Source organism: Dryobates pubescens, chromosome 10 (genome assembly GCF_014839835.1).
Source record: "Dryobates pubescens isolate bDryPub1 chromosome 10, bDryPub1.pri, whole genome shotgun sequence".
NCBI classification, from domain to species: Eukaryota; Metazoa; Chordata; class Aves; order Piciformes; family Picidae; genus Dryobates; species Dryobates pubescens.
The window spans coordinates 16,720,718-16,742,846 of NC_071621.1; the positions used below are offsets into that span (position 1 = coordinate 16,720,718).

At 61.0% G+C, this 22,129-nt stretch overlaps 1 protein-coding gene across 1 annotated transcript in view; it reads right to left on the reverse strand.

Annotated features, from left to right (window-relative positions):
* Positions 1-22,129, reverse strand: part of PPME1 (protein phosphatase methylesterase 1) — a 30,404-nt gene that overhangs the window by 6,372 nt on the left and 1,903 nt on the right. The window contains exons 2-9 of the mRNA XM_054164905.1: positions 15,978-16,072; positions 13,092-13,183; positions 11,469-11,526; positions 10,918-10,969; positions 6,275-6,429; positions 4,255-4,345; positions 1,947-2,012; positions 671-800 (exon numbers count right to left, since the gene is read on the reverse strand). Of these exons, the coding sequence (XP_054020880.1) occupies positions 671-800; positions 1,947-2,012; positions 4,255-4,345; positions 6,275-6,429; positions 10,918-10,969; positions 11,469-11,526; positions 13,092-13,183; positions 15,978-16,072 (739 nt within the window). The remainder of the gene's footprint in view (positions 1-670; positions 801-1,946; positions 2,013-4,254; positions 4,346-6,274; positions 6,430-10,917; positions 10,970-11,468; positions 11,527-13,091; positions 13,184-15,977; positions 16,073-22,129) is intronic.

Sequence of the window (22,129 nt, forward strand, 5' to 3'; positions counted from 1 at the left end):
GGGAAGCTCAGGAGGTGGAACAAAGCCAAGGGCCAGGTCCTGGAGCTGGGCTGGGGGAAGCCCTGGGGTCCATCCAGGCTGGGGGTGGGGAAGGAAAGCAGCTCTGGGGAGACCCTCTGAGTGCTGGGGCAGCTCTGGAGGCCTCAGCACAGGCAGGGAGCTGCTGGAGCAGGGCCAGAGGAGGCCACAGCCATGCTGGGAGGGCTGGAAGGGCTCTGCTGGGAGAGTTGGGGGAGCTCAGCCTAGAGAAGAGAAGGCTGCAGGGAGAGCTGCTGCTGGGCTGGCAGGGCTGGAAGGGGCTGAGGAGAAAGCTGGGGACAGAGTGTTGAGCAGGGCCTGTGGGGCCAGGCCAAGGGGAGATGGTTTGGAACTCCCAGAGGGAGATTCAGAGGGGATATAGGGACAAAGGTTTTTGTGCTGAGAGCCTGTGCCAGGCTGCCCACAGAGGTGGGAGATGTCCCACCCCTGGAACCATCCCAGGTCAGGCTGTTTGGGGCTCTGAGCAGCCTGCCCTGGCTGCAGATGTCCTGCTGACCACAGAGAGGTTGGCCTGGAGCAGCTCCCAAGGTCCCCTTCCAACCAAAGCCACTCTTTGATCCCATCATCCCAGGGGACACTTCCTCCTTGCTCTCCAATCCCTCCCCACATCAGAGCTGGGGCAGGAAACTACCTCTGTGTCATCTTCTTTCTTCCTTTTGTTGACACAGCCTCCCCCTTCCTCCTCCTCTTCCTCCTCCTCTTCCTCAATAATCCCTTCCACTATGGCTTTAGGGCATTCAGGGCTTGCAGACCCTTCACATCTGTGGGGAAACAAACCAGACCAAAAATGGAGCAGCAGCTTGGAAAGGCTCCAAAGAAGGCTTTGAGTGGCACTGGCAGGATCCCCCTGCTCCCCCAAACCCACCTCAGATCCCTCCTGAAATGCAACAGAGAACAAATCCATGTCTAAAAGGAAGTGACAAAAGGATGTGGGGCCTGCAGGGCAGCAGCTCTGGGGAGAACAAAGTGAGGGACAACAAATTGCCCAGGAGCCAGCAAGGTGCCCTGGGGGCCAAGAAGACCTCCTGGAGGGCATCAAGAAGAGTGTGGGGAGCAGCAGGGCAAGGGAGGTTCTGCTGCCCCTCTGCTCTGCCCCAGCCAGGCCACAGCTGCAGGGCTGGGTCCAGGGCTGGGCTCCCCAGCTGCAGAGAGACTGAGAAGTGCTGGGGAGAGTGCAGGGGAGGCTGGGGAGAGGCTGAGGAGCCTGCAGCAGCTCTGTGAGGAGCAAAGGCTGAGAGCCCTGGGGCTGAGAGCCTGCAGAAGAGCAGCCCCAGAGGGGAGCTGAGCAATGCTCAGCAAGAGCTGAAGGGGCTGTGGGGGGCAAGAGGCTGGGGCTGGCATCTGCTGAGTGCTGCCCAGGGACAGGCCAAGGGGCACAAACTGGCAGCCAGGAGGTTCTATGTGAGGATGAGGAGAAAGTTGTTTGTTGTGAGGGTGGTGGAGGCCTGGAGCAGGCTGCCCAGAGAGGTTGTGGAGTCTCCTTGTGTGGAGAGCTTCCAACCCCCCCTGGCCATGGTGCTGCTGGGCAAGCTGCTGGGGGTGCCCTGCTGGAGCAGGCTGGGCTTGGCCTGGCTGAGCTCCAGAGCTCCCTTCCCATCACCACCATGCTGGGGGGCTGTGAAGCCTCACAGCCCTCAGGCTGAGCTGAGCAGAACCTGAGCCACACCAAGGCAGAGGCAAGCAGCAGGAGCTCAGCTTCTCAAAGCCCAAATGCTCCTGCTGGGAGATTCTTGCCCAGGTCTCCTCCCAGGGCCAGCTCAGGGTCATGCTGCTGTGATCAGATGCTGAGGGATTTGTACTGACCCTTGCAGGTGCAGTTCAGCTCTGGCACAGCCATGGCAAGGCAGAGAAGATGACCTGGAGAGCTTCAGGGTAAGAAAACCAGCCCCCCCAGATCAGCCACTTACTGTTTGACTTGGCCAACCATGGACACTCTGGCAGACTCCAGGTTTCTTATTTGTCCACTTTTGACACTAGGAGAAGGGGAAAAAAACCCAAATCAAACCAAAGCAGAAGGACCAGGAGGAAAAAAAAGGAAGAGCTCTGTAGTGAAGGGCTTCAGAACTTGCAGGGCCAGAAACAGGAGGGGGCAAAAAAGGTCTTTTTGGCTTCCCCAATCCTCTTGGTCTCAGGAGGTGGCTGGGCTGGAGGGGCTCATTTGAAGCCCACCCCCCCCCCCAGCTCTGTGGCACTGTCCCTCTGGATTTGGGGTTGCCCCTGTCCCCATCACACCCTGCACCCCAGAAGGGAACAGAAGGGACTGGAGGGGTGGACAGCTGGCTGGGGGGTGGCACTGAGGGGGCTGTGGGCAAGGGCTCAGGGCCCCTAATGGAGAGCAGGGGCAGTGGTGTCCCTCAGGGCTTGCTACTGGGACCAGAGCTGCTGAACATCTTGGGGCTGTGGGGTTGAGGCTCCCTCAGCAAGACTTGGAGGGGGATAACACCAAGGTGAGTGGTGGGGGGGGGAGCAAAAAGCTGTGGGGGACACCAAGCTGGGTGGTGGGGGTGGGGACACCAAGCTGTGTGGTCTGTGTGACAGGCTGGAGGGAAGGGATCCATCCAGAGAGACTGAGGCAGGCTGCAGAGCTGGGCCCAAGCCAACCTCTTGGAAGTTCAACAAGGCCAAGTGCTAAGGTCCTGCCCCTGGGTCAGGGCAATGCCAAACACAAATCCAGGCTGGGTGAGGAGGGGCTGAGAGAGCAGCCTGGAGGAGAAGGCCTTGGGGGTGTCAGGTGGTGACAAACTCCCCAGGAGCCAGCAGTGGTCTCTGGCAGCCCAGCAGGCAGCTGTGTGCTGAGCTGCATCCAGAGCAGGGAGAGCAGCAGCACAGGGAGGGGATTCTGCCCCTCTGCTCTGCTCAGCCCCCACCTGCAGCACTGCCTCCACTTCTGCTGCCCCCAGCACAAGGACATGGAACTGCTGGTCCAGAGGAGGCCACCAAGATGATGAGAGGGCTGGAGAACCTCCCCTGTGGGGACAGGCTGTCCAGCCCTGGCTGGAGGTGGCTGTGAGCAGCCTGCTCTGGTGTGAGGTGTCCCTGCCCATGGCAGGGGCTTGGAACTGGCTGAGCCTTGAGGCCCCTTCCAACCCTGACAGTTCTGTGATTTGATTCTATGAGAAGAGAAGGCTGCAGGGAGACCTCAGAGCAACCTTCCAATACCTGAAGAGAGCTGCAGGAGAGCTGGGGAGGGACTTTGATAAGAGCTGGGAGTGACAGGAGCAGGGGCAATGGATTGAAGCTGGGAGAGGGGAGATTGAGACTGGAGATGAGGAGGAAATTCTTGCCAGTGAGGGTGGGCAGACACTGGAGCAGGCTGCCCAGGGAGGCTGTGGATGTCTCCTCCCTGGAGGTGCTCAAGGCCAGGCTGGATGAGGCCTTGAGCAAGCTGGGCTGGTGGGAGGTGTCCCTGCCCATGGCAGGGGGTTGGAGCTGGATGAGCTTTGAGGTCCCTTCCACCCCAACCCATTCTATGAGCCATTGAGCTCCAAGCCCCTGCCATGGGCCCCTAACCCACTCCATGAGTCTGTGGCTCTCTGCTCTGCAGGGGAGTGCTCACCAGCTGCTCCAGGTCACACCACAGCAGGATCAACACTGGTGATTGATGAAGACTCTGAGGGGCTGGAGCAGGGCCAGGGAAGGGCAGCACAGCTGGGGAAGGGTCTGGAGGAGAGGGCTGGGGAGGAGCAGCTGAGGGAGCTGGGGGTGTTGAGCCTGGAGAGAAGGAGGCTGAAGGGAAACCTTCTGGCTCTCTGCAGCTGCCTGAGAGCAGCTTGGAGCCAGGAGGGTTTGGTCTCTTCTCCCAAGGCACAAGGGACAGGACAAGAGGAAGTGACCTCAAGCTACCCCAAGGGCAGGTTGAGGTTCTCCCTGAGGAGCAATTTGTGCCCCCTTGAGGCTTGCCCAGGCCTGTGGCTGGCTGCCCAGGGCAGTGGTGGAGTCCCCCTGGCTGGAGGGGTTGGGAAGCTGTGGTGCTGAGGGCCAGGGGGTTGGTGGTGCCCTCAGCTGAAGCTCTCAGAGGATCTCCCCCCAAAGCTTGGTGAAATGAATTCGCTGAGACCTTTTCCCCCCCTTGTCAAATCAGTCAAGGCTCCAGTGGGGACAACAGTTGGGAGAAGTGAGAGAAGAGGCCAAATGACCTCAGCTTTGCTTCCTTTGTGTGTGTGGGGGTGAAGCTAGAAGGGGCAGGGCTTTGGGGAGCCCTCAGCCCCTCCTTACCTCCACTCAATGGCGTTCTCCAGGGACTTGAAGGTCTTGGGACGACTCCTCAGGAAGTTCTGCATGCTGTTGAGGGCATCCATGGCTGTGCCTAAAAACCAAAGGAGAGGAACTTGAGAGCAGCTGCCCAAGCCCTCAGCAGGGCCAAGGGGCTCCCAGGGGACCCCTTGTCAGACAGAGGTGGAGCTCTGTGGGGCTGCAGTGCCACCGAGTTGAAGGCTCCGAGCAGCAGAGTCCAGCTGAGGCCAGGCTGAGGGAGCTGGGGGTGTGCAGCCTGGAGAGCAGAAGGCTCCAGGGGGACCTCAGAGCTGCCTTGCAAGAGCTGAAGGCATCCTGCAGGAAGGCTGCAGAGGGACTTTTGCTAAAGGTGTCTAGAGCCAGGCCCAGGGGGAATGGTTTGAAGCTGAGGCAGAGCAGGGGCAGACTGGAGCTGAGGAAGAAGTTCTTCAGTGTGAGGGTGGTGAGAGTCTGGCACAGGCTGCCCAGGGAGGCTGTGGCTGCCTCCTGCCTGGGGGTGTTGAAGGTTCTGAGCAGCAGAGTCTAGCTGAGAGGTGTCCCTGGGCACCATGGAGATGAGCTCTGAGGTCCCTCCCAACCTAAAGCCACTCTGTGACTCTGATGCTGCAACTCCTCAGCATGAAGCTTCCATGAGTCTGTGGCTCTCTGCTCTGCAGGGGAGTGCTCACCAGCTGCTCCAGGTCACACCACAGCAGGATCAACACTGGTGATTGATGAAGACTCTGAGGGGCTGGAGCAGGGCCAGGGAGGGGCAGCACAGCTGGGGAAGGGTCTGGAGGAGAGGGCTGGGGAGGAGCAGCTGAGGGAGCTGGGGGTGTTGAGCCTGGAGAGAAGGAGGCTGAGGGGAGACCTTCTGGCTCTCTGCAGCTGCTCAGGAATCCAAACCTGAGCTTCCTTACCACAAATGCTGTGAAAGGAAGCTGAGGTTTGGATTCCTGAGCTCCCTACCTGCTCCCCCAAGAGACAACTGGAACAAGTAGGACACCTCCAGGGATGGGGATTCCACCACCTCCTTGGGCTGCCTGGGCCTGGGGCTGAGAACCCTTCCAGAGAAGTTTCTTCTCATGTCCAACCTAAACATTCCCTGGGGCAACCTGAGGCCATTTCCTCTCATCCTATCCCTTGTCCCCTCAGTGAAGAGACCAAGCCCCAGCTGGCTGCAAGCTGCTCTCAGGGAGCTGCAGAGAACCACAAGGTCTCCCCTCAGCCTCCTCTGCTGCAGCCTCAACCCCCCCCAGCTCCCTCAGCTGCTCCTCACAACTTCTCCACAGCCTTCTCCTCCTTCTCCAGACCCCTCCCCAGCTTCCTTGCCCTGCTCTGGCCCTGCCCCAGCCCTCAAGGTCCTTCTGGCAGGGAGAGCCCAACCCTGCCCCCAGGCTTGCAGCTGTGGGCTCCCCAGTGCCCAGCCCTGGGGCACAATCCCTGCCCTGCTCCTGCTGCCCACACCATTGCTGCTCCAGCCCAGGCTGCTGCTGCCCTCCTTGCCCACCTGGGCACCCCCTGGCTCCTCTCCAGCCTCTGCCACCAACCTCCCCAGGGCCTTTCCCCCCAGGCACTTTCTCTGTCCCCAGCCTGGAGCCTTCCTGGGCTTGCAGTGCCCCAGGGGCAGGTCCCAGCCCTTGCCCTTGGTGCCCCTCACACAACTGGCCCAGGGCAGTGGTGGAGTCTCCATCCTTGGGGGGGGTTTGGCAGCTGCAGTGCTGAGGGCCATGGGTTGGTGGTGCCCTGAGGCAGTGCTGGGCTCAGGCTTGGACTGGATGATCTGAAAAGGTCTTTTGGGAGCCCAGTTCTGAGGAACACAGCCAGGAGAGGAACCAGCTGGCAGTGTCCCCAGGAGGGGACATCCTCCAACGGCTTTGGGGCTTTCTTTTGCTAGGGAGGACGCTGAGAACCAGGGGCAAAAAGGGCTTATTTTGGTCCCTGAGTGGGGGGGGGGGGGAAGAGGCCAAACTGTCAGCTTTGGAAGGCAGCAGCAGCTCAGCAGAGGAGCCACCAGACTCACCTTCCACGACGTCAATCATGCAGAGCCCCAGCAGGCTGGGCACCAGGTTGGCCACCGCCGTGTGCACCGCGATGGCTCCCCCCATGCTGTGCCCAATCAGCATGATGGGAGGGGGCAGGTCCCCATACAGAGCTTCCACCACGTTGCCAATGTCTCTGCCAACAGAGGAACCCAGATCATAGAACACATAGAATAAACCAGGTTGGAAGAGACCTTCAAGATCATCGCGTCCAACCCATCAACCAATCCAACACCGCCCAAGCAACTAACCCACGGCACCAAGCACCCCAGCAAGTCTCCTCCTGAACACCTCCAGTGATGGTGACTCCACCACCTCCCCAGGCAGCCCATTCCAAAGGGCAATCACTCTCTCTGTGTAGAACTTCTTCCTAACATCTAGCCTGAACATCCCCTGGTGCAGCCTGAGACTGTGTCCTCTTGTTCTGGTGCTGGCTGCCTGGGAGAAGAGACCAACCCCCAGCTGGCTACAGCCTCCCTTCAGGGAGTTGGAGAGAGCAGTAAGGTCTCCCCTGAGCCTCCTCTTCTCCAGGCTAAGCAACCCCAGCTCCCTCAGCCTCTCCTCACAGGGCTGTGCTCCAAGCCCCTCACCAACTTTGTTGCCCTTCTCTGGACTCGTTCCAGCAAGTCAACCTCCTTCCTAAACTGAGGGGCCCAGAACTGGGCACAGGACTCAAGGTGCGGCCTAACCAGTGCAGTGTACAGGGGCAGAATGACCTCCCTGCTCCTGCTGGCCACACTGTTCCTGATGCAGGCCAGAATGCCACTGGCCCTCTTGGCTGCCTGGGCACACTGCAGGCTCATGTTCAGCCTACTCTCAACCAGCACCCCCAGGTCCCTTTCTGCCTGGCTGCTCTCAGCCACTCTGACCCCAGCCTGTAGCTCTGCATGGGGTTGCTGTGGCCAATGTGCAGAACCCGGCACTTGGATGTGTTCAGTCTCATGCCCTTGGCCTCTGCCCATCTGCCCAGCCTGTCAAGGTCCCTCTGCAGAGCCTCTCTACCCTCCAGCAGATCAACTCCTGCCCCCACCTTGGTGTCATCAGCAAATTTACTGATGATGGACTCGATGCCCTCGTCCAGATCATCAATAAAGATGTTAAAGAGCATGGGGCCCAGTACTGATCCCTGGGGCACACCACTGGTGACTGGCTGCCAGCTGGATGTGGCACCATTCACCACCACTCTCTGGGCTGGGCCCTCCAGCCAGTTCCCAACCCATCCCAGTGTGCTCCCATCCCATCAGGGCTGGGCCTGGCGAGCTGGAGGCGGGCAGGGGGCCCCGGATGGAGCAGGCGGTGGGTGCGGAGCCCCCGACGGGGGGCTCTCGAGGGGGCCAGGGGCAGGCCCTCAGGGAGCAGGGCTGGGCCCAGGCTGGCTTAGCATCCCTGCTGGGGACATGGACAGGGGCATGGAGGCACCCCCAGCAAGGCTGCTGAGGAGACCAAGCTGTGTGGTGCAGCTGACAGGCTGGAGGGAAGGGATCCATCCAGAGGGACCCTGACAGGCTGGAGGGAAGGGATCCATCCAGAGGGACCTGGAGAGGCTGGAGGGAAGGGATCCATCCAGAGGGACCTGGAGAGGCTGGGGGGAAGGGATCCATCCAGAGGGACCTGGAGAGGCTGGGGGGAAGGGATCCATCCAGAGGGACCTGGAGAGGCTGGGGGGAAGGGATCCATCCAGAGGGACTCTGACAGGCTGGAGGGAAGGGATCCATCCAGAGGCACCTGGGCAGGCTGCAGAGCTGAGCTCAGGACAACCTCATGAGGTTCAACCAGACCAAGGGCAAGGTCCTGCAGCTGGGTCAGGGCAATGCCAGGCACTGCTAGGGGCTGGGCAGGGACTGGCTGGAGAGCAGCCCTGGAGAAAAGGCCTTGGGGGTGCTGGGGGAGGAGAAGCTCAGCAGGAGCCAGCAGGGAGCACTTGCAGCCCAGAGAGCCAAGCACAGCCTGGGCTGCAGCAAGAGAAGTGTGGCCAGCAGGGCCAGGGAGGGGATTCTGCCCCTCTGCTCCACTCTGCTGAGACCACAGCTGGAGCTCTGTGTCCAGTTCTGGAGCCTCTGTTCCAGGAAGGATCTGGAGGTGCTGGAGGGAGCCCAGAGGAGGCCACAAGGATGATCCAAGGGCTGCAGCAGCTCTGCTGTGAGGCCAGGCTGAGGGAGCTGGGGGTGTTCAGCCTGGAGAAGAGAAGGCTCCAGGGGGACCTCAGAGCTGCCTTGCAAGAGCTGAAGGGATCCTGCAGGAAGGCTGCAGAGGGACTTTTGCTAAGGGTGTCTAGAGCCAGGCCAAGGGGGAATGGTTTGAAGCTGAGGCACAGCAGGGTCAGACTGGAGCTGAGGAAGTTCTTCAGCAGGAGGGTGGTGAGAGTCTGGCACAGGCTGCCCAGGGAGGCTGTGGCTGCCTCCTGCCTGGGGGTGTTGAAGGCCAGGCTGGATGAGGCCTTGAGCAGCTGAGTCTAGCTGAGAGGTGTCCCTGGGCATGGTGTGGAGCTTGGAGGAGATGAGCTCTGAGGTCCCTCCCAAGCTGAGCCAGTCTGTAACTGTTTCCACCCCACCCCCATGGCAGTGCTGCTGCAGAGCTAAAGCATCTGAAGCCTCTCAGAGGGCATCTTCTGAGGGCAGTGCCACACCAGGAGCTGACAGGGCAGAGGCAGCAGCAGTAAGGTCCACAATGGCAGTCAGAAAGGATTTCACACATGGCCTGCTCCCAACAATCCCAAGGGATTGGCTCCTGCCCAGGTTGCCAAACCCCTCTGTGGCTGAGGGGGAGCCACAGCAGAGAGTCTCTTTGTGCTCCCTGTGGGCCTCACCCTGCTGTGCTTAGCTGTGGGAACTTGCTCCACTGCCAGCTTTGGCAAGAGGAGGCTTGGCATCCCAGAGCAGCTCCTGATGCTCTGCAAAAGCAGCTCCCTCCCTTCTTGGCCTGGGAGCCACACCTGGGGATGCTGCCAGTGTCAGGCATCAGCTCCTGAATCTTTGTGGCCCACAAGCTGCCCACAAGGAGAGGCAGCAATGTGTCCCCATGGCCAGGAGGGCAAATGGTTCCCTGCAGGGCATCAGGGAAAGTGTGGTCTGCAAGTCTGGGGAGGAGAGAAGAGCATCAGGGCATGGGTGGAGGAGGAAGAAGTCCCCTGCCAGCTGAGCTGGGCTCTCTGCAGGAATGGGGAAGAGTCAGAGACTCCCAGCTGGGGTGGGAGCCCAGCATGGCCTCCTCACCACTGCCTGCCCTGACCCCAGCCCTGGCCAACATCTTCAGCAGCAGCCTGGAGGAAGGCACAGAGTGCAGCCTCAGCCAGGGAGCCCTGGGCAGGCTGAGAGCTGGGGCAGAGCAACCTCCTGAAGGCCAAGCAGGGCAAGGGCAGGGTCCTGCCCCTGGGCAGGGACAACCTCCTGCAGCAGCACAGCCCAGGGGGGAGCTGCTGGGGAGCAGCTGCCAGGAGAAGGAGCTGGGGGTGCTGGGGGGCAAGGAGGTGCCCAGCAGCCAGCAAGGTGCCCTGGGGGGCAAGGAGGTGTCCTGGGGGGCATGGAGAGGAGTGTGGGCAGAAGCAGGGGCAGGGAGGTTGTGCTGCCCCTCTGCTCTGCCCTGGGGAGGCCACAGCTGCAGGGCTGGGTCCAGGGCTGGGCTCCCCAGTTGCAGAGAGACTGAGAAGTGCTGGAGAGAGTCCAGGGGAGGCTGGGGAGAGGCTGAGGGGCCTGCAGCAGCTCTGTGAGGAGCAAAGGCTGAGAGCCCTGGGGCTGAGAGCCTGCAGAAGAGCAGCCCCAGAGGGAAGCTGAGCAATGCTCAGCAAGAGCTGAAGGGGCTGTGGGGGGCAAGAGGCTGGGGCTGGCATCTGCTGAGTGCTGCCCAGGGACAGGCCAAGGGGCACAAACTGGCAGCCAGGAGCTGCCAGCTGAAGAGGAGGAGAAAGTTGTTTGTTGTGAGGGTGGTGGAGGCCTGGAGCAGGCTGCCCAGAGAGGTTGTGGAGTCTCCTTGTGTGGAGAGCTTCCAACCCCCCCTGGCCATGGTGCTGCTGGGCAAGCTGCTGGGGGTGCCCTGCTGGAGCAGGCTGGGCTTGGCCTGGCTGAGCTCCAGAGCTCCCTTCCCTCCCCACACCACACTGGGATTCTCTGAACACTTGGATGAGGAGCCAAGGAAGAGCCCAAGTGGTGAGCTGAAGCTAAACTGCTGCATCTGGCTTAACAAAACCCTTTCCCATCTATCAGGAAGTCTCCACATGTGTGGCAGGTTTGAAGAGGTCACTGCCAGGAGGCCACTGAAGCCTTCACAGGAGCTGAACACCTGAGAGCACCTGTGGGACAACTCCAGTTTGGACTCCAGCTCAGCCAGAAGAGCTTCATCCCCAGGATCAAAGCCTGGTTTGGGTTGGGAGTGACCTCAAAGATCATCCAGTTCCAACCTCCTCCTACTAGAGCAGGTTGCTCAAGGCCTCATCCAACCTGGCTTTGGACATTTCCAAGCTTGAAGGCTCCAGAACCTCTCTGGGCAACACCTTCCAGTGTCTCAACCACTTCCAAGGGGGGTGGTGGGGGGAAGAATTTCTTCTTCATGTCTCATTGCCCACCCAAGGAAGAGCAAAGAAAGGGTTGGGAGAGGTGAAATGCTGGAGGGGCAGCAGAAATGTCCTTACCTGGCCATGGTCTCTGCAGAGAGATCTTCAGGGTTCCTCACTTTTGTTTCTCCTGGAAGAGCAGAAGCAGAGTCAACTTTGCCTCCAGCTGGAAACCTTCACTTCCCTCAGGGCTTGCTTGGAGCAGGGACCCCACAAAGCTTCCTGGCACAGTTATTAAGAGCAGGAATCAAGCAGCCCAGCATTAAGAGGGGCTGGTGGTGCTTCTGCTCCTTGGTGGTCACAAACCATCTCCAAGCTCCAGAAGGAGCCTCCCTAATGGCAAGGAGCAGCTCCAGGCAATGAAAACCTGATGGAACTTCGTGCTGGTGAGAGGAGGTGGGGAGGAGCAGGTCCCCTGCTGCCTGCCACACCAGGCAAAGGCAGTGCCAGCTGCTGGCACCTGAGGGCAGGTGGTTGAGGAGCTCCAGAAGCCCCTTTTGCATCCCTGCTGTGGGATGGGCTTCAGGATGCTTTGCTGGTCCCCTGGGGAGGGAGTCACCCCAGCAGCTTGACCCAGCAGGGCTCTGCCACAACACTGCCACGGCCGTGAAGGTCCTCAGGGTACTCACCGTGGCCTCGCAGGTCCAGGGCCACAATCCTGCACTGGATCCTGTTGATGATGGCAGACTGCAGGGAGGGACAAAGCCAAAGTCACCCTCAGAGCACCCACAGCTCACCCACAGCAGGATGGGTGCCAGCCAGCAAGCCCAGAGGCACCTGCAGAGCTCAGATGGGGAGACAGAGCCTCCCCAGCGCGGTCAGCAGAGCTGAGCTGGAGCTCAGCAGGGGCCACCTGCCACACAAACTGTGCCTCCTGAAGCGAGCTCCAGCCCTTCCCCCACTGCTGACACCACCTCTGGGGACACTCAGCTCCCTCTCTGCAGGGCAGTGTGTCTGCTGTCACCTGCCCTCAGCCAGGCTGCTGCTGGGACCCAACTGGGAGCAGTGGCTGACAGCCCTGGGCAGGCTGAGAGCTGGGGGAGAGCAACCTCCTGAAGGCCAAGCAGGGCAAGGGCAGGGTCCTGCCCCTGGGCAGGGACAACCTCCTGCAGCAGCACAGCCCAGGGGGGAGCTGCTGGGGAGCAGCTGCCAGGAGAAGGAGCTGGGGGTGCTGGGGGGCAAGGAGGTGCCCAGCAGCCACCAAGGTGCCCTGGGGGACAAGGAGGTCACCAAGGTGTCCTGCAGGGCATCAAGAAGAGTGTGGGCAGCAGCAGGGCAAGGGAGGTTCTGCTGCCCCTCAGCTCTGCCCCAGCCAGGCCACAGCTGCAGGGCTGAGGCCAGGGCTGGGCTCCCCAGCTGTAGAGAGACTGAGAAGTGCTGGGGAGAGTCCAGGGGAGGCTGGGGAGAGGCTGAGGGGCCTGCAGCAGCTCTGTGAGGAGCAAAGGCTGAGAGCCCTGGGGCTGAGAGCCTGCAGAAGAGCAGCCCCAGAGGGGAGCTGAGCAATGCTCAGCAAGAGCTGAAGGGGCTGTGGGGGGCAAGAGGCTGGGGCTGGCATCTGCTGAGTGCTGCCCAGGGACAGGCCAAGGGGCACAAACTGGCACCCAGGAGGTGCCAGCAGGAGATGAGAAGAGAGTTGTTTGTTGTGAGGGTGGTGGAGGCCTGGAGCAGGCTGCCCAGAGAGGTTGTGGAGTCTCCTTGTGTGGAGAGCTTCCAACCCCCCCTGGGCATGGTGCTGCTGGGCAAGCTGCTGGGGGTGCCCTGCTGGAGCAGAGTCAGAAGAGGCCACAGCCATGCTGGGAGGGCTGGAAGGGCTCTGCTTTGAGGCCAGACTGGGAGACATGGGACTGTTCAGATTGGAGAGGAGAAGGCTCCAGGGAGACCTTCTGCTGGCCTTGAGGGCTTCAAGGGGCCATGAAGAAGGCTGGGCACAGAGTTTTGAGCAGGGCCTGTTGGGACAGGCCAAGGGGAGATGGTTTGGAACTCAAAGAAGGCTCAGACTGGAGAGATGGAAGAAATGTTTGCCCCTGAGGGTGCTGAGAGCCTGTCCCAGGGTGCCCAGAGAGCTGCCCCCTGGCTGGCAGCAGCCCAGGGCAGGCTGTCTGGGGCTGTGAGCAGCCTGCTGGGGCTGGGGCTGTCCCTGCTGGCTGCAGGGGGCTGCCCTGGGTGAGCTGGGATGGTGCCTTCACCACTGCACCCCCGGGGGCCTCTGCATCCCCACAGCTGCCTGTTCCTTGGAGCAGAAGCTTACTCACAGTGAAGACAGCCCAGGAGAGAGCAGAGTGGCCTCCTCCATGCAAGAGCAGCAGCACAGGTCCCTCCAGCCCACTCCTGTAAATTCTAAAAGTGTATGACCAGTTAAGGACCTTGCAGGCACTTCTTTTGACCTCTGGCAGCCCCCTGGCACCCCCAGGGCTTGGCTCCTACCCTTGAGTGGCTTCATTCCTCCTCCTCCTCCTCCTCCTCAAGAGGGCTTCCAAGCAGGCAAAACCTGGGCAGAGCTCACCCCCTCCCTTGATTTCAGCAGCACCAGGTTAGGCTTTTCTGGCTGCCCAGGCCTTCTCCTCCCCACACTGCACACACACCACCTGCCCACAGCCTTTTCTCTCTGTGCACAGCTAACCAAACCAGGCTCAGCAAACTCATCTGAGCCTGGATCTGTGGAGTTTTCCCCTCTCCTTGCCAAGGGGGGGAAAAAACAAATGCCCAGGGAGGCAGCACAGAAGAGTTCCAAGGCACTGAAATGGCTCCTGGGAGCTTGCACAGCAGAGGAAGCTTAGGGGTGGTGGAGAAAAATCTCCTGACAGACACTGAGAAATCAAATCGGCTGCCACAGAAGCTCTGGCACCTCAGGAAGGGTTGAAGGTTGGCCAAGATGACCTTGAAGGTCTCTTCCAACCAAAGTCATGGTGAGATTGGCCATGATGAGAAAGGCACAGAGGTGAAATGGGACCACAGGAACCCTGTGAGGGTCAACAGAGCCAAGGGTAAGGTCCTGCAGCTGGGCTGGGACAGCCCCTGGGGTCCATCCAGCCTGGGAGAGAAGGCTTAGGAGAGCAGCCCTGGGGAGACTTCTGAGTGCTGGGGCAGCTCTGGAGGCCTCAGCACAGGCAGGGAGCTGCTGGAGCAGGGCCAGAGGAGGCCACAGCCATGCTGGGAGGGCTGGAAGGGCTCTGCTGGGAGGCCAGGCTGGGAGAGTTGGGGTTGTTCAGCCTGGAGAAGAGAAGGCTGCAGGGAGAGCTGCTGCTGGCCTGGCAGGGCTGGAAGGGGCTGAGAAAAAAGCTGGGGACAGAGGGGGATGGTTTGGAGCTCCAAGAGGGAGATTCAGGGCAGAAAGAAGGGAGAAACGTTTGACACTGAAGGTGGTGAGAGCCTCTCCCAGGGTGCCCAGAGAGCTGGGAGCTGCCCCATGGCTGGCAGCAGCCAGGGCAGGCTGTTTGGGGCTGTGAGCAACCTGCTCTGGCTGGGGCTGTCCCTGCTGGCTGCCCTGGATGACCAGCCAGCATGGATTCAGGAAGGGCAGCTCCTGCCTGACCAACCTGATCTCCTGCTCTGCTCAGGTGACTGCCTGGGGGCTGTGGGGCAGGCTGTGGCTGTAGTCTGCCTGGACTTCAGCAAGGCCTTTGCCACCGTCCCCCACAGCAAACTCCTGGCCAAGCTGTCAGCCCCTGGCTTGGACAGCAGCACTCTGTGCTGGGGGAGGAACTGGCTGGAGGCTGAGCCCAGAGAGTGGTGGTGAATGGTGCCACAGCCAGCTGGCAGCCAGGCACTAGTGGTGTGCCCCAGGGCTCAGTGCTGGGCCCCAGCCTGTTCAATATCTTTATTGATGATCTGGCTGAGGGCACTGAGTCCATCAGCAGTCAGGTTGCAGATGACACCAAGCTGGGGGCAGGAGTTGAGCTGGTAGAGGGTAGGAGGGCTCTGCAGAGGGACCTTGCCAGGCTGGGCAGATGGGCAGAGTCCAAGGGCATCACATTGAACACATCCAAGTGCCAGGTGCTGCACATTGGCCACAGCAACCCCATGCAGGGCTACAGGCTGGGCTCAGAGTGGCTGAGAGCAGCCAGGCAGAGAGGGACCTGGGGGTGCTGGTTGAGAGTAGGCTGAACATGAGCCTCCCCTTGGGGTAGCTTGAGGTCACTTCCTCTTGTCCTGTCCCTTGTGCCTTGGGAGAAGAGACCAAACCCTCCTGGCTCCAAGCTGCTCTCAGGCAGCTGCAGAGAGCCAGAAGGTTTCCCTTCAGCCTCCTTCTCTCCAGGCTCAACACCCCCAGCTCCCTCAGCTGCTCCTCCCCAGCCCTCTCCTCCAGACCCTTCCCCAGCTGTGCTGCCCTTCCCTGGCCCTGCTCCAGCCCCTCAGAGTCTTCATCAATCACCAGTGTTGATCCTGCTGTGGTGTGACCTGGAGCAGCTGGTGAGCACTCCCCTGCAGAGCAGAGAGCCACAGACTCATGGGGTGGGTTAGGGGCCCATGGCAGGGGCTTGGAGCTCAATAGCTCATAGAATGGGTTGGGGTGGCAGGGACCTCAAAGCTCATCCAGCTCCAACCCCCTGCCATGGGCAGGGACACCTCCCACCAGCCCAGCTTGCTCAAGGCCTCATCCAGCCTGGCCTTGAGCACCTCCAGGGAGGAGGCAGCCACAGCCTCCCTGGGCAGCCTGCTCCAGTGTCTGCCCAGCCTCACTGGCAAGAATCTCCTCCTCATTTCCAGTCTCAGACTGCCCTCTCCCAGCTTCAATCCATTGCCCCTGGTCCTGTCACTCCCAGCTCTTATCAGAAGTCCCTCCCCAGCTCTCCTGTAGCTTCCCTCAGGCCCTGGAGGCACAATGGTGGTGAACTGTTGGAACCTTTAAGTCAGCCAACACCTAGTGTCAATGATCATTTACTGTCACTTTTAATCCACAGTCACTTCATGATTACTTTCAGTCACCAATTCCTTAAGCAGCAGTGCCAGGAACTCCTCAGCCACCTGAACTCCCAGCTCCCAGGGGTGACTCTGGTGGCTGAGGCTGATCCTCACAAGAGAAAAATCAAGCAGAAGATGGGAGGGGGAGGGAGGGAAGGCATGAAGAAGCTGAAGAGAGTCCCACCAGAAGCCCCCAAACCCCCCCCAGGGAGAGCTTCAAGCTAGGCCAAAGGATATATCCTTGCCAGTTTCATTCTCCACCACCACGTCCTCCATGGATTCAAAGTACTGGCTCCAAGGCACTGGGGAGAAGTCTCTCTTCCTTCCAGGGCTGCAAGAGAAAGTGTGGTCAGGAAGAGGCCTTTGAATAGGGCTGAGAGAAATGGAATCAGCACAGAATGGCTCAGGTTGGGAGGGATCTCAGAGCTCATCTCCTCCAGGCTCCACACCATGCCCAGGGACACCTCTCAGCTAGGCTCAGCTGCTCAAGGCCTCATCCAACCTGGCCTTCAACACCCCCAGGCAGGAGGCAGCCACAGCCTCCCTGGGCAGCCTGTTCCAGACTCTCACCACCCTCACACTGAAGAACTTCTTTCTCAGCTCCAGTCTGAGCCTGCTGTGCCTCAGCTTCAAACCATTCCCCCTTGGCCTGGCTCTAGACACCCTTAGCAAAAGTCCCTCTGCAGCCTTCCTGCAGGATGCCTTCAGCTGTTGCAGCACAACAGACACTGCAGAGCTCACAGACCCTGGAGCAGCCCACCCAGGGGCACCATGGCCAGGGGGGGTTGGAAGCTCTCCACACAAGGAGACTCCACAACCTCTCTGGGCAGCCTGCTCCAGGCCTCCACCACCCTCACAACAAACAACTTTCTCCTCCTTCAGCTGGCAGCTCCTGGGTGCCAGTTTGTGCCCCTTGGCCTGTCCCTGGGCAGCACTCAGCAGATGCCAGCCCCAGCCTCTTGCCCCCCACAGCCCCTTCAGCTCTTGCTGAGCATTGCTCAGCTCCCCTCTGGGGCTGCTCTTCTGCAGGCTCTCAGCCCCAGGGCTCTCAGCCTTTGCTCCTCACAGAGCTGCTGCAGGCTCCTCAGCCTCTCCCCAGCCTCCCCTGGGCTCTCTCCAGCACTTCTCAGTCTCTCTGCAGCTGGGGAGCCCAGCCCTGGACCCAGCTCTGCAGCTGTGGCCTGGCTGGGGCAGAGCAGAGAGGCAGCACAGCCTCCCTTGCCCTGCTGCTGCCCACACTCTTCTTGATGCCCTGCAGGAGACCTTGGTGACCTCCTTGTCCCCCAGGGCACCTTGCTGGCTGCTGGGCACCTCCTTGCCCCCCAGCACCCCCAGCTCCTTCTGCTGGCAGCTGCTCCCCAGCAGCTCCCCCCTGGGCTGTGCTGCTGCAGGAGGTTGTCCCTGCCCAGGGCAGGACCCTGCCCTTGCCCTGCTTGGCCTTCAGGAGGTTGCTCTCCCCCAGCTCTCAGCCTGCCCAGGGCTCCCTGGCTGCCAGCACAGCCTGAGGGCTGTCAGCACCCCACCAAATGCCCTCAGCAGTTGGCTCCTCCTGCAGCAGCAGCAGCAGGCTGCACCCAGCCCCTTAGGGAACACAACTCCCCTCAGTCTTTTGGGGTGGACCCAGCCCTGTGGGCATGACCCAAGGCCAAGGGCTCTCCCAAAGCTGCCCAGATGCCAGCCCCCATCTCCTTTCTGGCTCCCAGCAGGAGGTGCAGCTGTGTGTCCTCTGCCCACCACTGCCCTGCTGACTCAGCTGCTGCCAAATCTGCTCTGGGGGCTGAGAGTCCCTGGGAGAGGCTTTAATTTTGGCACTGACAGAATGAGGCTTGATTGGAGCCCAGGATGCAGGATGAGTAAGAGAGGACCATTTTATCTGGCTCTTCACACTTCACAGCTCTTCTGGAGGAGGCAAGCAGCACAGAATGTTAACAGCAGGCACTGGAGGCAGGATCCTCACAGAAGGGAAACTCACCCCCTGGGGGAAGGAAGCTGCCTCTGAATGCTGGGCTGGCTGAGGAGATAAGGGTCCCTCAGCCCAAGGAGGGCCAGGGCCTGGAGGAGGAGGAGAAGGAGGGGAAGGGTCTGGAGGAGGAGGAGGAGAAGGAGGGGAAGGGCCTGGAGGAGGAGAAGGAGAAGGAGGAGGAGGGGAAGGGCCTGGAGGAAGAAGAGAAGGAGGAGGAGAGGAAGGGCCTGGAGGAGGAAGAGAAGGAGGAGGAGGAGGGGAAGGGCCTGGAGGAGGAAGAGAAGGAGGAGGAGGAGGGGAAGGGCCTGGAGGAGGAAGAGAAGGAGGAGGAGGAGGGGAAGGGCCTGGAGGAGGAGGAGGGCAAGAGGAACAGGAAGGGCCTGGAGGAGGAGGAATAGGAGGGGCTGAGGGCCCTGGGGGAGTTGGGAAAAGGAGAGGGAGGCCTCCTGGCTCTCTACAACTCCCTGAAAGGAGCTTGGAGGCAGGTGGGGTCAAGGTCTTCTCCCAAGGAACAAAGGACAGGATAAGAAATGACCTCAGGTTGTGGCAGGGGAGGTTGAGCTTGGCCCTGAGGAGCAATTGGTGCCCCTTGAGGGGTGCCCAGGCCTGTGGCAGGCTGCCCAGGGCAGTGGGGGAGTGCCCATGGCTGGAGGGGTTGGGAAGCTGTGGTGCTGAGGGCCATGGGGTGGTGGTGCTGGGGCAGGGCTGGGTTAAGAGGAGCACTGCAGGGAGGGTCTCAGCAGAGGGGCAGAATCCCCTCCCTGCCCCTGCTGCAGGGGATCAGCCCAGCACAGGGCTGGCTCTGGGCTGGCAGTGCTTGCTGCAGGCTCCTCTCCAGCTTCTCACCCCCCAGCACCCCCAAGTCCTTCTCCACAGGGCTGCTCTCCACCCACCCCCAGCCTGCCTTCATCTTCCAGGGCCACAACCACCACCATGGTGAGAGACAGCAGAGGTCCACCTTGCCCTGCCAGGCGTGCCAGAGCAGCAAGGGCTCTGCAAAGGGTGAAGCAGGGGCCAGGCTGTCTCCTGCCTCCAAAGTTCCACTGCCAGCAGGCTGGAGATCTCCAGAAGCTTCATCCTCTGGGCAGGAGTGGTCAGGGATGGGAAGAGGCTGCCCAGGGAGGTGGTGGTGGAGTCCCCAGCCCTGGGGGTTGGACTCTTCTCCCAAGTAGCTAAGACAGGAGAAGAGGCAATGGCCTCAGGCTGCACCAGCAGAGGTTTAGGTTGTGCTGCCTCAGCAGTGCTGAAGTCAAAGACTCAGGGCATGGCTCAGCTTGGGAGGGACCTCAGAGCTCATCTCCTCCAAGCTCCACACCAGGCCCAGGGACACCTCTCAGCTAGGCTCAGCTGCTCAAGGCCTCATCCAGCCTGGCCTTCAACACCCCCAGGCAGGAGGCCGCCACAGCCTCCCTGGGCAGCCTGTGCCAGACTCTCACCACCCTCACACTGAAGAACTTCTTCCTCAGCTCCAGTCTGCCCCTGCTGTGCCTCAGCTTCAAACCATTCCCCCTGGGCCTGGCTCTAGACACCCTTAGGAGATGTCCCTCTGCAGCCTTCCTGCAGGGTCCCTCCTCACTGGAGGGGTTTCAAAGCTGTGGATCTGAGGAACAAAGCTGGGGAAGGCTCTGGAAAACAGGGCTGGGGAGGAGCAGCTGAGGGTGCTGAGGATGGAGAAAAGGAGGCTGAGAGGAGACCTCTACAGCTCCCTGTCGGCAGGAGGCTGCAGGGAGCTGGGGCTGGGCTCTTCTCCCTGGCATCAGCTGATAGAAGGAGGGGAAATGGCCTGAAGTGGTGCCAGGGGAGGGTTAGGTTGGAGAGGAGGAAGAATTTCATGGCTGCCAGAGTGGTCAGGGATTGGCAGAGGCTGCCCAGGGAGGTGGTGGAGTCCCCATGGCTGGAGGTGTTCCAGAAACCTGTGGCCATGGCCCCTGGGGCCATGATGTGAGGGCCATGGTGGTGCTGGGCTGAAGGTTGGACTGCAGGACCCCAGAGGCCTCTTCCAACCCAGCCCAGTCTCTGATTCTGTGGTTGAGTGGTGAGCTGGCAGTGGTGCTGGACCCAGCTGAGACCTTGAGCTACTTGGGCTGGGGGGAGGTGTCCCTGCCCATGGCAGGGGGGGGTTGGAACTGGATGATCCTGAAGGTCCCTTCCAACCCCAACCCATTCTGTGAGCTGATGACTGAGTGGCACAAGAGAAGGCTTCAGGTCCAGCTTCTCAGGAGGGAACACCTCCCTGCAGAGGCAGCAGCTGAGTGCCAGGCATGGAAAGATCTGGCAACAGGAGACCCAAGAACTCCTCTGTTTGGTGGGGGGCAGCTGGAGCAGGAAGTGAAGCAGAGCTGGGAATGAAGAACCTTGGACACCTCCAATGCAGATGAGGACAAACTGTCAATGTAAAGGCCAATTCCTGACTCCAGCCAAGGCTGGAGCAATGCAGGGACCTCTGCTTGCACCCTGAGGCCACCAAAGGGCAGCATAAAGTCAGAAGAAGAGAATCCACAGAGCCCAGCATGGTGGTGGTGGGAAGGGAGCTCTGGAGCTCACCCAGCCCAACCCCCCTGCTCCAGCAGGGCACCCCCAGCAGCTTGCCCAGCAGCACCATGGCCAGGGGGGGTTGGAAGCTCTCCACACAAGGAGACTCCACAACCTCTCTGGGCAGCCTGCTCCAGGCCTCCAGCACCCTCACAACAAACAACTTTCTCCTCCTCTTCAGGTGGCACCTCCTGGGTGCCAGTTTGTGCCCCTTGGCCTGTCCCTGGGCAGCACTCAGCAGATGCCAGCCCCAGCCTCTTGCCCCCCACAGCCCCTTCAGCTCTTGCTGAGCATTGCTCAGCTCCCCTCTGGGGCTGCTCTTCTGCAGGCTCTCAGCCCCAGGCCTCTCAGCCTTTGCTCCTCACAGAGCTGCTGCAGGCCCCTCAGCCTCTCCCCAGCCTCCCCTGGACTCTCTCCAGCAGCTCTCAGTCTCTCTGCAGCTGGGGAGCCCAGACCTGGGCCCAGCCAGTACCTTTGAGGAGTTAATTCTCCCCCCAGCTCCTTTTTTAGCACAGCCAAAAGCAGCAGCAAGCCCAAGAGCAGCAGCTGTGGCTGTGGCACCTTCCCCTGCTGAAGCTGCATTCTGCTGACCAAAGATTTCAACTGGGGGAAGCTAATCCCTGCCTTTGAAAGGGACCTGCAGGCCACAACAGGGATGGGGCCAACCTCAGAGCTTCTCTAGAGTGATTCCTCAGCTCCAAGCCAGCCACTGAAGAGCTTAAATGGGAATCCAAACCCTGGGCACCCTCCATGGTTACTCTGATCCTAATGTGGCCTCCTCTGAAGGGCACAGCTCAGAGGGTTGGGAGCAGCTGGGCAGGGTCTAGATGGAGGCCTGGAGCTGGTGGTGTCCCCCAGGGGTCAGGACTGACCCCACTCCAGGCCAACATCTTCATCAGCACCCTGGAGGAAGGCACAGAGTGGAGCCTCAGCCAGGCTGCTGCTGCTGGGACCCAACTGGGAGCAGTGCTGACAGCCCTGAGGCTGTGCTGGCAGCCAGGGAGCCCTGGGCAGGCTGAGAGCTGGGGGAGAGCAACCTCCTGAAGGCCAAGCAGGGCAAGGGCAGGGTCCTGCCCCTGGGCAGGGACAACCTCCTGCAGCAGCACAGCCCAGGGGGGAGCTGCTGGGGAGCAGCTGCCAGGAGAAGGAGCTGGGGGTGCTGGGGGGCAAGGAGGTGCCCAGCAGCCAGCAAGGTGCCCTGGGTGACAAGGAGGTCAAAGGTGTCCTTGGGGGGCATGGAGCAGAGTGTGGGCAGCAGCAGGGGCAGGGAGGCTGTGCTGCCCCTCTGCTCTGCCCTAGCCAGGCCACAGCTGCAGGGCTGGGTCCAGGTCTGGGCTCCCCAGCTGCAGAGAGACTGAGAAGTGCTGGGGAGAGTGCAGGGGAGGCTGCGGAGAGGCTGAGGGGCCTGCAGCAGCTCTGTGAGGAGCAAAGGCTGAGAGGCCTGGGGCTGAGAGCCTGCAGAAGAGCAGCCCCAGAGGGGAGCTGAGCAATGCTCAGCAAGAGCTGAAGGGGCTGTGGGGGGCAAGAGGCTGGGGCTGGCATCTGCTGAGTGCTGCCCAGGGACAGGCCAAGAGGCACAAACTGGCAGCCAGGAGCTGCCAGCAGGAGAGGAGGAGAAAGTTGTTTGTTGTGAGGGTGGTGGAGGCCTGGAGCAGGCTGCCCAGAGAGGTTGTGGAGTCTCCTTGTGTGGAGAGCTTCCAACCCCCCCTGGCCATGGTGCTGCTGGGCAAGCTGCTGGGGGTGCCCTGCTGGAGCAGGCGGGGCTTGGCCTGGCTGAGCTCCAGAGCTCCCTTCCCACCTCCCCATGCTGCAGGATGCTTCTACCTAGAATCACAGCATGGTTTGGCTTGGAAGGGACCTCCAGAGCTCATTTAGTCCACACCAGAGCTGCAA